The 13,786-nt window shown below is 41.5% G+C and overlaps 2 protein-coding genes across 2 annotated transcripts in view; one reads left to right on the forward strand and one right to left on the reverse strand.

Moving 5' to 3' along the window:
* The window catches only part of abca4a (ATP-binding cassette, sub-family A (ABC1), member 4a), a gene marked incomplete at both ends in the record, with an annotated part of 38,885 nt that extends 35,373 nt beyond the window's left edge, over window positions 1-3,512 (forward strand). Inside the window, 10 exons of the mRNA XM_079259351.1 lie at window positions 1,190-1,319; window positions 1,393-1,513; window positions 1,609-1,671; window positions 1,754-1,860; window positions 1,976-2,117; window positions 2,442-2,576; window positions 2,686-2,789; window positions 2,878-2,970; window positions 3,062-3,311; window positions 3,393-3,512. Coding sequence (XP_079115477.1) covers window positions 1,190-1,319; window positions 1,393-1,513; window positions 1,609-1,671; window positions 1,754-1,860; window positions 1,976-2,117; window positions 2,442-2,576; window positions 2,686-2,789; window positions 2,878-2,970; window positions 3,062-3,311; window positions 3,393-3,512 — 1,265 coding nt within the window. The remainder of the gene's footprint in view (window positions 1-1,189; window positions 1,320-1,392; window positions 1,514-1,608; window positions 1,672-1,753; window positions 1,861-1,975; window positions 2,118-2,441; window positions 2,577-2,685; window positions 2,790-2,877; window positions 2,971-3,061; window positions 3,312-3,392) is intronic.
* A 4,673-nt stretch (window positions 3,513-8,185) lies between these two features.
* The window catches only part of tecrl2a (trans-2,3-enoyl-CoA reductase-like 2a), a gene marked incomplete at both ends in the record, with an annotated part of 13,683 nt that continues 8,082 nt past the window's right edge, over window positions 8,186-13,786 (reverse strand). The window contains 9 exons of the mRNA XM_079259378.1: window positions 8,186-8,313; window positions 8,421-8,466; window positions 8,553-8,641; window positions 8,903-8,960; window positions 9,029-9,072; window positions 9,859-9,931; window positions 11,271-11,376; window positions 11,921-12,036; window positions 12,120-12,223. Coding sequence (XP_079115504.1) covers window positions 8,186-8,313; window positions 8,421-8,466; window positions 8,553-8,641; window positions 8,903-8,960; window positions 9,029-9,072; window positions 9,859-9,931; window positions 11,271-11,376; window positions 11,921-12,036; window positions 12,120-12,223 — 764 coding nt within the window. The remainder of the gene's footprint in view (window positions 8,314-8,420; window positions 8,467-8,552; window positions 8,642-8,902; window positions 8,961-9,028; window positions 9,073-9,858; window positions 9,932-11,270; window positions 11,377-11,920; window positions 12,037-12,119; window positions 12,224-13,786) is intronic.

Raw genomic sequence — 13,786 nt, forward strand, 5'->3', positions numbered from 1 at the left:
TGCTTCCTGTCGGGCTGAAGACACAGACATGGGCGGTGTTGAAGACCAGCAGAGGGAAGAACTTAGTAGTTTGACATCATAAAAATGGAGATTTTAAAACTACTTGTATAGATGGTTAATTTTAAAGTCTGCTAAAAGCTTGTAAACTTGCTGGACGGAGATCGTGCGAACGTTCATATAGATTTGGTGAATAATTTTACCATGCAAATTATTTGGACAAACATTTTGGCAAAAATATGTAAAGATCTTCAGAAATATTCAGCCAACTGATTGTGGGATAGCAGGGCCGGATTAAAAGTGCACAGGCCCTTGGGCCCAGAGTCTTCCAGGGACCCCGTTCCACAACATAACCTTGTACAAATTGTGAATAATACACTGTGAATTGACATTTCTAACATCTCTCAGCCAGTGGTACCAATAGCAATACATTAGACACTGTGGTGTAACTATCTGGCTTTGATGTACATTTTATTTCATATCCAAACTGCTGGTGTTTGCCCTATGTAGGCCTTACATGGGACCCCAATGGGTGTGGGCCCCTGGGCCTATGCCCATAATGCCCACTGGATAATCCAGCCTTTCGAGATAGGCTCCAGCTTCCCTGCCACCCTTCATCGGACTAAGCAGTCAGGATAATGAATGGATAAATGAATGATTGCTGCAAACACTGACATGCTTTGACTCAGCTCCTTTAGATCCCAACAAATGACATGTTTCTCTACAGTTTTTCATTGTCTTTTGCTTGTTCAGTCTAGTTTGTGACTTAATGAAGAACCCTGAAGTCAACACAATCATTTTCATGTTTCAAACTACCAAACCGCCCAAAAATTATGCAAAAGTACCAGATTTTACTGCAGGCAAGTACGTATATCTCACATGAAGGTTACGATGAGCTCAATCGACCACCACGGGACTAATGAGGCATAAACAAAAGCAATGCTTGCAGGAACAAATAAAAATAGACTTTGAAGAGATGTTAAATTATTGCATGTGGTCAACAGTTGATACCAAATATCCAACATGTGAAAAGTGTGAAATTTCTTCCAACCATGAGGTACCAAACGTCCTGCAGCTGATCCTCCAGTAATCAACTTAAATGTCAAAACTGAAATGAATGAAGTTAACCTGTAGTGGAAACAGCTGACGTTACATGAGAAAGCAGGTGTGCCATGTTTGCATACTTCCTCAGGCGAGGACTACAGTCCAGACCCCTACAACTGGAACTTCCTGGGGAAGAACCTGTTCTGCATGGCTGTGGAAGGATTGGTCTACTTCACCCTTAACATCCTTATCCAGTATCGCTTCTTCCTGGATCACTGGTGAGTGCAGCAGAGCTTCGATAACTCCCGTAGTCTGAAACTGGATTATTAGTCCTTTCTTTCTTCTTCACAGGGTTCCAGATGGCCCGAAGTCCCACATTTTAGACGAAGACGTAGACGTTGCTGATGAAAGACAGCGAATCCACCAGAGCGGAAAAACAAATGATATTTTACGCATAAAAGACCTGTCAAAGGTGGGACGTTCCCAGTAAAATGAGTGTAAAAACAACAAATAAACCCTCAGATTCGAAAGCAGCTGCTTCATTTTGTTCTTTCTTTGCCCCTCCAGACGTACACAGGAACAATCATCCCTGCAGTGGACCGAATCTGTGTCGGAGTTTCGCCGGGACAGGTTGGTCAACTTCTGGCTGAATGGATTTTAAAGAGTCAAATCAAGTGTGTGAATTCTCTTTTCTTCTCATCATCATCTGCAGTGCTTTGGTCTACTAGGGGTCAACGGAGCGGGGAAGACCACGACGTTTAAGATGTTAACTGGGGACATAGACGTGACTTCAGGAGAGGCCTCAGTTGCTGGTTACAGGTTCATTGTGTCACATTGACCCATAAGGATGCAGGCTTACGTCAGAGCTGGTGTCTGTACTGCAAGTTGACTCATTTTCAGGTTCAGCTTAGTTTCAACCGTGTTGTCTCCGCAGCATTTTAACCAACATCCTGGATGTCCATCAGAACATGGGTTACTGCCCTCAGTTTGATGCCATAGATGAGCTGCTAACAGGCAGAGAACACCTACACCTGTACGCCCGCCTCCGTGGGGTCCCAGAGTCTGAAATCAGCAAGGTAATGAAGGGTTCATGGTAGGTGTCCTGCACAGGTGCCTGAGCAGAAGGGATGGAGCCAAAGACCATCTGCCGCCTGCTTCAGTGGATGTTTGACCTCGTATAGCTGCTATGTTTTCTGGGAAAATGCCACTAAAGCAAGCAAACATCGAAGAAATTTTGTCTGAATTTCCACATGGACTAGCTTAAAGGTGGCTAAGAGGATCTAGATGAGTCTCAGTGCTCTGATTACTGCCTTTCTGACCAGGACCCTGATAACTGGCTGCTGGAAATAGACTGGAAAACTATCTGTGTGACACATGGCACATATTCTCCTGGTTTTTAGGTTGCAGAATGGGCCATTCAGAAACTGGGACTGTCAGAGTACGCAGGTAAAAGCGCTGGGACCTACAGTGGAGGCAACAAGAGGAAACTCTCCACTGCCATTGCCATGATTGGATGTCCTGCTCTGGTGCTGCTGGTGAGACCAACTCCAATAGAACTGGGAGTTAATGGGAATCAGTTCTAAGAATGACCAGATGAAATGGTTTTGTGCACATGCCAACATGTTGGTTGTAACTGTCCTGTAGGATGAGCCTACGACAGGTATGGACCCGCTCTCCAGACGCTTTCTGTGGAACTCCATTATGAGTGTTATTCAGGACAGAAGAGCAGTGGTCCTCACATCACACAGGTAAATAAACCATAGATACCATATGTGTGTGTGTGTGTGTGTGTTTGTAGATGTATGCAATGTAAATGCTATGATTTCACACTGACAGTATGGAAGAGTGTGAGGCTCTGTGTACGCGTTTAGCCATTATGGTCAACGGATCCTTCAAATGTCTGGGAACTATTCAGCATCTCAAATACAAGTAGGTCATTTCACTTCCTTCCACGCTGAAATCAGCATTTAAATACACCAAGACATGTACATTATCCAACGAAAACTTGGTGCCGATCCAGATTTGGCGATGGCTACGTGGTGACCATGAAAATCAGGGCTGCTAAGCCTGGTTGCGCCCCGGACCTGAACCCTGCCGAGGCGTTCATGGACAGCACTTTCCCTGGCTGCATCCAAACAGAGAAACACTACAACACCCTGCAGTACAAGATCTCCTCTTCCTCGCTTGCAAGGATCTTTCAAATGGTCCTGGCTAACAAGGATAAGCTCAATATAGAGGACTACTCGGTGTCACAGACGACGCTCGACCAGGTGAGTAAATGCTTATTTATTTTATATATAGTTCACTTGACATCAACCGCAGCTCATCTGTGTTTTTATTTTTCCCTGCAGGTGTTCGTGAATTTTGCCAAGCAGCAGTCAAGAGAAGATGACTCGATCGTATTGCATCCAAAAGCTGCTGGAGCGCAGCGTTACATCGATAACACACCCATCAATTCGTTAAGGAAGTGAGCTTGGCTCAGTGAGACGGGCTGGAGGAGAGCTGTTGGCTTTCACACCACCGGCCTGTAGGTGGGTTTGCCTGCACTGTGGAGGCTTACGTTGGCAGATACGGAGATAAGGCCGGTGAATGCATCAGTTTTGGACACTAAAAACCACAGAGGATGAACTCGCATCGTTAAACGTCAGGTGGAAGAAATCTGCACTTTCTGTCTGGAGGAGCCTTTTGAAAGGGGCAGATGCTCTGTTAACGACAGAGCAACTCAAAGAGGAAGCCCTTTGCATTGATTTGACAAGCGATGATGTTGCACGTGCTCTTCTTGGCTTTTCCAGTTAACAGGGTTAGTGAGCATTTATGTGCCTGCTGTATGTTCCACGTTCTGCTCACCTTGTAGGCCTTGTAAACCACATGAAACAGATTTAGAAAAAGGAAAAAGACTGCGACTTTGTTAAGTATCATGTTGTGAGACAGCATAGGTCCTTTTGAATCTTTTTTTTGCTTCAGATGCCAAGCAAGATTGTCTTTAATTGCCTTTTTTAAACATGAAAAAAGCACTCAGACAAGCATAGCTTTAGCACTTTAATGAACACAAGCGTTACAGTTTTTACCAGGACGTTGGCAATACGCAACTACAATACTGCTGCTAATCATTACAAAATCCCAAATCTTCCTGCTGCTGCTGCTGACACATTTCCCCATGATGTGACATTTCCTTTCCATGCTTTATGTTTCGTCTTCACGCTTCATGAAACACATGTTCAGCTTTTGTCTACACCTCCCCAACTCCTGATGTCATTACGGGAAGACGACACAAAATGTTTCCAAGAGAAGCTTTGTTAAAATAAAGGTGAATTTTTCTTTAAGATGTGCAGCTTTTTTTTTTTTTTTTTCTTTTGCTTTTTTTCAAAGGTTTTCATCTACATCTCGTAAAACCTGAGATTTTTCATAGCAGGTTGTTTGAGGCACTTTAGCAAGACGGTGAGTATGCTACACTGCAGGGATGTCCGGCTCTGGTCCTCAAGAGCCACAATCCTGCAAGTTTTCTATGCATCCCTGCTCCAACACACCTGACCCACATGAATCAGTGTCTGTGCAGAATGTCATTGGCTGTTGGATCCAATTAATGAGAGCCAGGTGTGTTGCAGCAGGGTTACATCTAACACCTGCAGGACATTGGCCTTCGAGGGTCGACTGGACACCCCTGCTGTACCGCTTGTATTCAGTCCTGCGAGTTGTGTGAGTTCATGATCTTCTGGCAAACAAAGTTGCGGTAAAACTACCAAAAGACAAACAAATTGACTAATGTTCCACAGGAAAAATACAGTTTATTGCACTAGATTCCTTGCGTTATGTGATGAGTGGATGATGGACATCCACAGTCCACAGTCCTTAATGACAGCAGTACTGCAGGTTTTACGTGTTTCCTATTTCAGATTAATAGCTTGTTAACAGGCTATGGCAGAAGTTGACACGACATTAAGAAGATCCATTTAATCTGAAGCAAGGAAACATCTAAAACAGCTTTTTAAAAAAAAATATATTCCTGTTCTACACACATGGCTTACATTAAATGGATCCAACCACCAATGAAGTTCTGCACGATGCCTGATTAATTGAGAAGGTCTTGGCTGCAGCCTGGAGAATGAGCCGGGGCTGGATATTGGGCGGGGTTGGATGAGGTGTTTGATTGGATTAACCCTAACCCTAACTCTAACCCTAGCCCTAACCATGCCCATTGGATGTCCAACCCTGCCCAATATCCAGAGGGAAACATGGAAAACCTCCAGGATTCTGACCCTGGAGGACCAGCGCTGAACACCCCTGATCTAAAACCTGCAGGAATGCAGCCTTTGACAACCGTCTTTGGTCAGCCCATCCTTATGAAGCCTTTAGGAAAGGTTTAACCCTTTAATGTTAAGAAAAAGCCCAGAGATGTTTTTTTGTATGTTTGTTTGGTTTGGAAATAAATAATCAGAATAAATGTTTTTTAGAAAATGGTTGAGATTTAATTTAATAATAAAAACATGACAAAGAAATGGTGGAAATTTGCAGGATGGTCGCTCTTGAGGACCAGAGTTGAAGACCCCTAATCTACTTAATGGTAGACCAGGGCCTTATAGGGTTAAACTTTGCATTAGAGAAATGCATTTGTTTAGTTCCTTTATATTCAGAACTGTTTGGCACTAAAGACGACCTTCTGCACAGGGAAAACGATGAAAATATGGAAATGATTTGCTTAGATCATTTTCAGAAGTTCAGTCTGTTTCATGTTTATCAGCCTGGCAGGACATCCTGGCAAATGAAGGAAAAACATGAGACTGAGTTCAAATGATCTGTGCTGACAAGCTGCTGACTGTTGTCAGCTTATTGCCAAGCAAACACACATTTAGATAAGTGTTTCCCAACCCTGGTCTGTCGGACCAACTGCCATGCATGTTTTGGATCGAGGTGCACACGTCCAGTCCTTCAGATCTTAGTTATGGTTTAACAGTGTTTCAGAACTACTTAGGTTTATGTGTTACAATGTCAGGGGGGAAACGATGGAACAGCTTCACAGATCAATTAAAGGAAAATAAAAACATACCAGTTTCAGAGAAGTTAAAAAAAAAATGCAGATATTAAATAAATATAAGCTTGAAAAACACCAGTTTACTAAAGGGTGGCGACGCTGATGTGAATTTGAAAACAGGAATATTTTGTGGAAATCTTTGTTTTTATTGAGAAGTGGGGAAGAGAGTTGGTGCATTACAATGTATAGCAGACATGGTGCAGGGCTGTTTAAGTTTATACTTCTGCCTACTCAAACATGAAGCGAAGATGTAAATATTATTAATGAAAGAACAAATAAAATTCAATGAAAACTATTAGATGCGTCTTTTCACCAACACACCTGAATCTGATGAACGTCTCGTTAGCTGGCCTCTGCAGAGCTGCTTGACATGCAGATCAGGTGATTCCACCATTTTATTCTGCTGTGTTGGAGAAAGGATGCATCTAAACGCTGCAGGATGGGAAATCTCATGGGTCGGACTTGGGCACCTCTGTTTAAGACGGTTTCCCACCCAAATGCACCTCATTCATATCACTGGACTTCCCCATTAATTTCTTTGCGAACCGTGGTAAAGAGCCATTTATTTCCATCAGGTGTGTTTAATTAGGGAGACTTGGACTGGTTGGGACATGGGGAGAGTTGGAGTTGTACCATCATTCCCACATCTGGGATGAGATAGGAGTCAGACGATCATTCCAGTGTTCAACCCACTTCCCTCTTAATCTCACTCGTCAACACTGCAGACAGGTTTATGCAGAGTTACAGAGAAGAAAAACATGAATTTAAATTATGGAAGTGGAAACCTTCTTTTTAGTACTTATATAATTAAAGATAAAATTATGACTTACAGTAAATTAAATATTCTTTTAGGCTAAATGTGAGGCATAATCACCCTGTTAAATTAAAACCACTGAGTTCATACTGTTAGCTTTACACTGCCTGACGGGTCGAGTAACATATACTCTGCAACCATCCTTCTACATAAAACTAAGAATATAAAAAACTGGATTTTGTTCATTTGAAAGCATGAAAAGGCAGTGTAGGATAATAATAATAATAATAATAATAATAATAAAAACTATGTTGTCTGTATGGAGCTATTTAAAGCCAGTTCACATCTTTTAGAAGCATATTCTAAGGTGGCTTCTGTTGTTGCTTGTTTGGTCTGACTGTAACCCACATATGGTCTGCAACATTTTTATATTTTTATACTAATATTTTATTGTTAAACAGTATTTTCTAAAAATATTTTTATCAAATTGTGGGTATTTTATATAAATATTTGACAACTGTAGCTCAAAACAAACTCAGTGAATTGCAGACACTAAAGCAAAAACACTTACAACCACAAACACACACACACACACACACACACACACACTACAGAAGTGTCTCAAACATGCAGTTTAGTGACCAGGAGTGGGAAGAACTCTTCTAGACCAGTAAAACAACAGAGCATGAGGTCTTTCATCCTGCCATCAGCTATAGAGAAGCCGTCAGAGAGGCACCCTGACCAGCTGAAGTAACGTGTCTCGAACAAAGTGATTCTTCTCAACATTTTTCATAAAATCCTTTTACGTTTACGACTTTACGAGGAACTCTGATGGGACGTAAAATCAGTCTCATGATTTGAACAATTTGTACAATCTAAAACAAGGCAAGCTTAAGGGATTTTAAGCTTACAAGAACATGTTCACCACAGTCATCCTGGTCCACAACGAGCTACATTGACCACCGCCTCCTGATGCGCAGACCTTCTGAGGCGGATGTGACGTCATGTAAATACAATAGGTTGACTGATTACATCTCCCTGCCTTTAGCCAAGTTACGAAAAAGCCAAAAGCATAAAATCCAGATGTTAAAAAAGCATGGATGATATTCAGAATTATTCCAGTCGCTGTTCATGACTTAAACGACGTGCTTTGAAGGACAGAGTTGAACCCATCACTGAAAACTAACCACGACAGGAAAAGTTCCTGCAGTTTCTATAGGCTCAGATACAGTACTCAGAACATTATTGCTTATATTCCTTGTTGTTTCCACTAATTTATCCATAAAGAAAAAAAACAACAACCCTGAATTGCATAGCGCTTGTCCCCTTACATGCTGCAACAGCCCATGCCTCAACCATCGTCATAGAATCAGGGGGATAATGGCCACACGTACTCTGGGATAGTCCTTGAACTCTCTGATGTATGCTTTGTGTTTGCCTTTGGCCCAGATGCTCATCTGAATGAAGCCCAGGAGTGTGTATACAACCACTGCAAGACAAAACACACAACAGATTCTTGTATTCCATGTTTTACAGCGTGCTTGCTCACATTGGAAATGTCATCATACGTAGTTATGTTAGACACACAGCAGGTACCTGGCAGACACTGGGTCATAATGGAAAAGCTCAGCCACGCTCCAACCTGCAGGATTAGGTAGATTTGGTAGACAGGGAGGTAAATTTGCAATAATTTTTCAGTCGCTGTTGCATTAATGCTATAAATGTTACCTCATATGTGTAATTTGGACAGGATACAAAGAAAAACAACCATGTAAAGGGGTTCTTAGTTGGCACAGGAAACCGTCTGCATCTGGATCCTGACGTGTTCAAGAAGAGATAGAAAATATTAAAACTAAATATCAATTTGAGTAATAAGCAACCCTAACCCTAACCCTGTGCACATAGGAGACTATGTACTAGGATTCTTTTGCAAATAAAATCAAAATAATGCATTACTGATGCAAAAGGACAAGTGAAAGGTTGGAATCAGTATATTTCCTCTGCATAACATACAAGCTGGGCAAAAGTTCATTTTTCATCAGTATTGTAAGTTTAGAAAGAAAAACGCAGCAACTCACCATCGACTCTGAGGTTACTTAGACTCAAATGAATGGAAAAGTTGCCCATTTCACAGATCTAAGGCAGAAATAAACCAGTCAGAAGTCTGGTTTCTGTAGGTCTGGCGTGAGTGTCAGTCTACGTACCGCAAACAGAACCACTGCATAGTTGACTTGCATTTCTCCATATGCTGCAAAGAGAAACGGTCGAGCTTGGATTGGTTGTGGAAAAGAAACACACATAAAATAAACACATCTTTGTGTGTGTGTGGAGTCTGGTTTTAACTCTAATACTTGTGGGGTACAACAGCTTTGTGAGGACCAGAATGATGTTTAAAGGTAGAATTAAGTGGTTTCATGTTACACTAGAACAGGGGTCGGCAACTCCGGTCTTCGAGTGCCACTGTCCTGCAAATGTTAGGAGTTTCTCTGCGGCAACACACCTGGCACACATTAGACTTAATTAACAGACTTGTGCAAAGCTTGACATCAAACTCAGCACAAGTCTCTTAATCAGCCATCAATTTGAATAAGCTGTGTTGCAGCAGGGACATCTGCAGGACCATGGCACTCGAGGACCGGAGTTGCCTACCCCTGCACTAGAATCTGGTAAAAGTTGAGATTTCACCAGAAATATTCCTCTTTCTCACAAAACGGTTGCATGTTGACAGTAATTGCTGCATGAATCCCAGCAATCACTGCTGCTAGTTTACACAGAGAAACAAACAGGTGACCACTAGGGGCAGTGTAGAGGCAAATCAGACTGGTTGAAGGACCTCAAATATCATCAGAAACGTCACTGCCAGGACCTTTTCTGCTGTGGTTTTAATTGCAACCAAATAACAGCCTCCTTCCCTCATTGCTAAGGTGTGTCTCTGATGGTTGGGTAGGGGGCTTGGGATGCATGATGATATACAATAGACCCTGCAGGGACAGTAAACAAGAATATGTGTGTGTAAGTGTCAGCGCAGGCTTACATGGAGGTGTATAAAGAGGGTGGTTGATATAGTAAGCTAACCATGCTGAGAAACCCCAGTAATAGGCACAATTCTGAAAGACCAAACAGACAATCATCAGTTATACAAAGATCAAATAAATGATTTTAAAATCATTGATTGTTTAAAACAGGGATTCCCAAGTCCGGTCCTCGAGCTGGACTATCCTGCAACCTTTAGCTGCACAGAGGAATCAAATGAACGTCTCATTACAGGCGTCTGCAGAGCGGAACGACGTGCATGAGGAAATTCAGCTGTTTGACTCGGGTGTGCTGAGGAAGGGACACGTGTAATGGTCGCAGGATAGTAGATCTAAAGCACCAGACTTTGGCAGCCCTTGTTTAAAATGATTATTTCACTATATTACAGCAATTCTCACTATTTCTGAATACCAGTTACATTTCCATGACTATGACAACAGAAGAGCAACCAAAGGTGCACCTTTGGTGGCAAAATGCTGCAGCTTGGCAACCAACCAGCATTTCTTCTTTTTCTCGCATCTCAACTGCAGTGGATGAATGAAATGTAAAGATTACATATCCATATTTCATTTTATTATCACCCTCTTTTTTTCACCCCCACTAGCCTAATGCTGGTGTTGTACTCCGACAATCTGGCACCTTTGAGCAGGTTGTAACATTTCTGTGTTTGCAATCTATCATGCTGTCTTGTGTTTGGACACATAGTTTTTTTGAAATATAAAAACAAAACATATTTAATGTATGCATTTTCAAGAATAAGCTTGGCTACATCAGCCGTTGCAAGGACAAGGACTTCGAAATGCACATTGTGATGATAACTATACAGGTAGCAGCTTATATTACTGCAAGCAAAAATGCCAGTAATTAAATTACACATACACATTTACACACTCAGATTACACACTGAAAAAAGTTTCATCTGAAGGCATCTTCATCTGATGTTTGTTGTAATGACTATTTGTTCTGTTTTAAAGTTTTTTTTTTTTTTAAAGTTTGAAATATATATATATATATATATTCCTTAAAGTTAATTTCTAACACTCTAAATGTGTTTGCATGTGGATGAAAAGTGCCAACATTGAAGAAAAATTTGGGTTAATCAATGTACTTGTGTACGTTGGATAAGGAGCAACATTGCCTATGAAAATGCAGTTCTCTGCTTCATCTTTAATGTGGTATTTTAGTCTTTAAACCAAACTAACAACAAAATTTAGATTCATATTCCTTCACTGCATCAAGAGTAATCAACAGACATTTACAACGTTGCTGTAGCTCCTACTTGGTACGTGTCCTTGTAAACGGCTAAATACTGAAAAACAGCGACCATAGAAGAAAGATTTGGAGGCCATGCATGATGAAAATTCCTGATTCCTAGATCTTATTTTTCTTTTCCAGAAGTCTTCCCATCCTCACCTTGATAATTGCCCTGAGAGGCATCGTTCCATGGGAGAAACGATGTACAAAGATTGTCTCTATCAATCTCTTCACATAGTGGAAAGTATGACAGACGCAGGCCAGTCTGGAAGAGGAGACAGGATAACATCAGAGCTGTATCTGGATCATTCTCAGGCCTCCAACTGTCATGTCTGATCGATCAAGAATATTTCTGCAGCAGCTTTAAATTAGAAAAAGATTAAACTCAAAACGTGATCTGGGTGCTGAGCCAAACCAGCAGCAACACATCTTTATTTTACTCATTTAACAAAGACAGTAGCAGAACGACCTGCAACAACACAATACAACAAAAAGTGACTTTGCAAGCAAGCTCGGAACAGCTTATCAAGAACGTTTTTCTCTTTAAGGATGATGACCTGGCCCCAGATAATTCATCTTCTTACCCTGATTTAGTCTGACTGACAGTCTTCTTGCATCATATCTGTTATTCCATGATTCATCACTCCTGCAGAAACATTATTCCTCTAGACAACAAATCAATCTCGTGCTCAATAAGCACGCACTTAGCATGAAATGCTTCGCAGGCAGTTAACAGCCTGAAAGCCCGTCATGAGCTTGTAGATTGTCAGAAGTTGTACTGCAGCTGACGCTGATATTTTTTAACTTACGTGACAACAGGATGGGGGCTGGAGGTGAAGGCATATCTGTGAGAGTAAATGTACGGTACTCGGAAATAGAAGAGGAAATAGGTGAGAAGAGGCCCGATGTACTCTGCAAAAAACACCTGAAAACAAAATTAGCAGCTTTAAATCATATGAAAGTCCAGTTTTAGAATATTTAAGCCATCTTGAAAGTTGATCATCTCACCGTCGTCCAACCTAACTGTGGGCCAAGATCATTAAAATACATGGTAGCGGTGGTTCCCACAGGTAGACTCTGCAGGATCTCATCGTCTCTGAGGGATTTTCCTCCTGAAAAATAAAACAACACCCTACTTCATGAATGCAAAAGAGTCATTTTGACAATGATATACATAGTATATCATAAGCTGAGTACATACTTAACAAGCAGTGAGCATTGTCGTTTTCAGAAGAGTTTCAGCTTTTCCTTCTATCCTGGTAATTTATGGGGCAGCTACAGATGATATAATGCAATAATTGAACGGCATTTTTAGAGCATCCTCAGGGGTAACTGACCCAAATAACGCTTGACTACATTTAATCTGTCATTTTTAGCAATGAGGTGGACTTCAAAGTCATGCATGAGACAAAATGAGTGAAACAATGACATAAATCCACGAGTGGTTAGAAAAGTTGAAAAGCAAATCTTACGTCCATGCTTACCAGAGGTGAATAATGCAGGTGCCATAAAGTAAAAGTCCTGTCGGGCAGACGTTCCAACCAGTCACTAAACCAGCTGATTAGCTGCTAGGTAGATGAGCATGTTAGTGAAAACACCTGTTCGAAATGTACAGGTAGATCCAAAAACATGGCCGGACTTTTACTTTATGGTACCTGGATTATACACCTCTGATGCTTACCACCTAAACTTCAGGGCTATAATAACTTTTAGGTTGTTTATTGTTTATTTTTTTTAATGTTGTGCTTCAGAAAATGACCCCCCCCCTGGCATTCCAGCAATCTTGCAGAAGATCCCAGTGCGTGCGGCCCACTGGAATACCAAAAGGTTCATATTAAATCTGATAAAATGCAAACATCTTACAGTCTTAAAATAAGGTTTACTATTCAACATTTGACACCATTTGACACATCATTCTCCTCGACAAACTGTTATCTACGCACATTAGTCACACTCCCCTCTCTTTGATCACCTCTTACCTTTCTCGCTGCACACATTTTGCTCAATTTAAATCTCATAAATCCAGCTCTTTCCCTTGCTGGTGTCCCCCAGGGCCCTGTTCTGGTCCTCTTTTTCATGATCAGTATTCTTCCACTTGGTTCCACTTTTTGCAAACACGATATTCATTTCGATTGCTATGCAGACGACACCCAGCTGTACCTTTCCACCAAGCCGTCCTCTTCACCCCCTCCAGCTTCACTTTCCATCTGTCTACAAGGAATTTATTCTTGTTTTCTTCTTGAAACTTAACAGTTCTAACAGAAGTCCTCCTGGTAGGCGCGTCCCATACTCTTTCCACATCCGACAGTTTTCACATTTCCAATAACTCAGCTGTCCTCTCAGGTAAAGATTGTCGTCTTTTTACTCCCACATTAATAATAACACCTGCTCTGCTGACTTCTACCTGATAAACATTTCTCATCTCTGCCCCTTCATCATACCCCACACCCACACTGCCATCAGTGTCCACAGCCTTGTTACCCCCAGATTGATTACTACAACTCACTTTACTTTGGTCTACCCAACAAATCCCTCCAGAAAGTGCAGCTCCTTCAAAACTCAGAAGCACACATCATTACATGGACCCCAACCTCCAAATGAAACAGAGAACTAACTTCAAAATTCTCCTAATTACATTTAAAACCCATATCTCCATATCTGATCTACTGCACATC

Source organism: Telmatherina bonti (assembly GCF_933228915.1).
Source record: "Telmatherina bonti genome assembly, chromosome: 20".
NCBI classification, from domain to species: Eukaryota; Metazoa; Chordata; class Actinopteri; order Atheriniformes; family Telmatherinidae; genus Telmatherina; species Telmatherina bonti.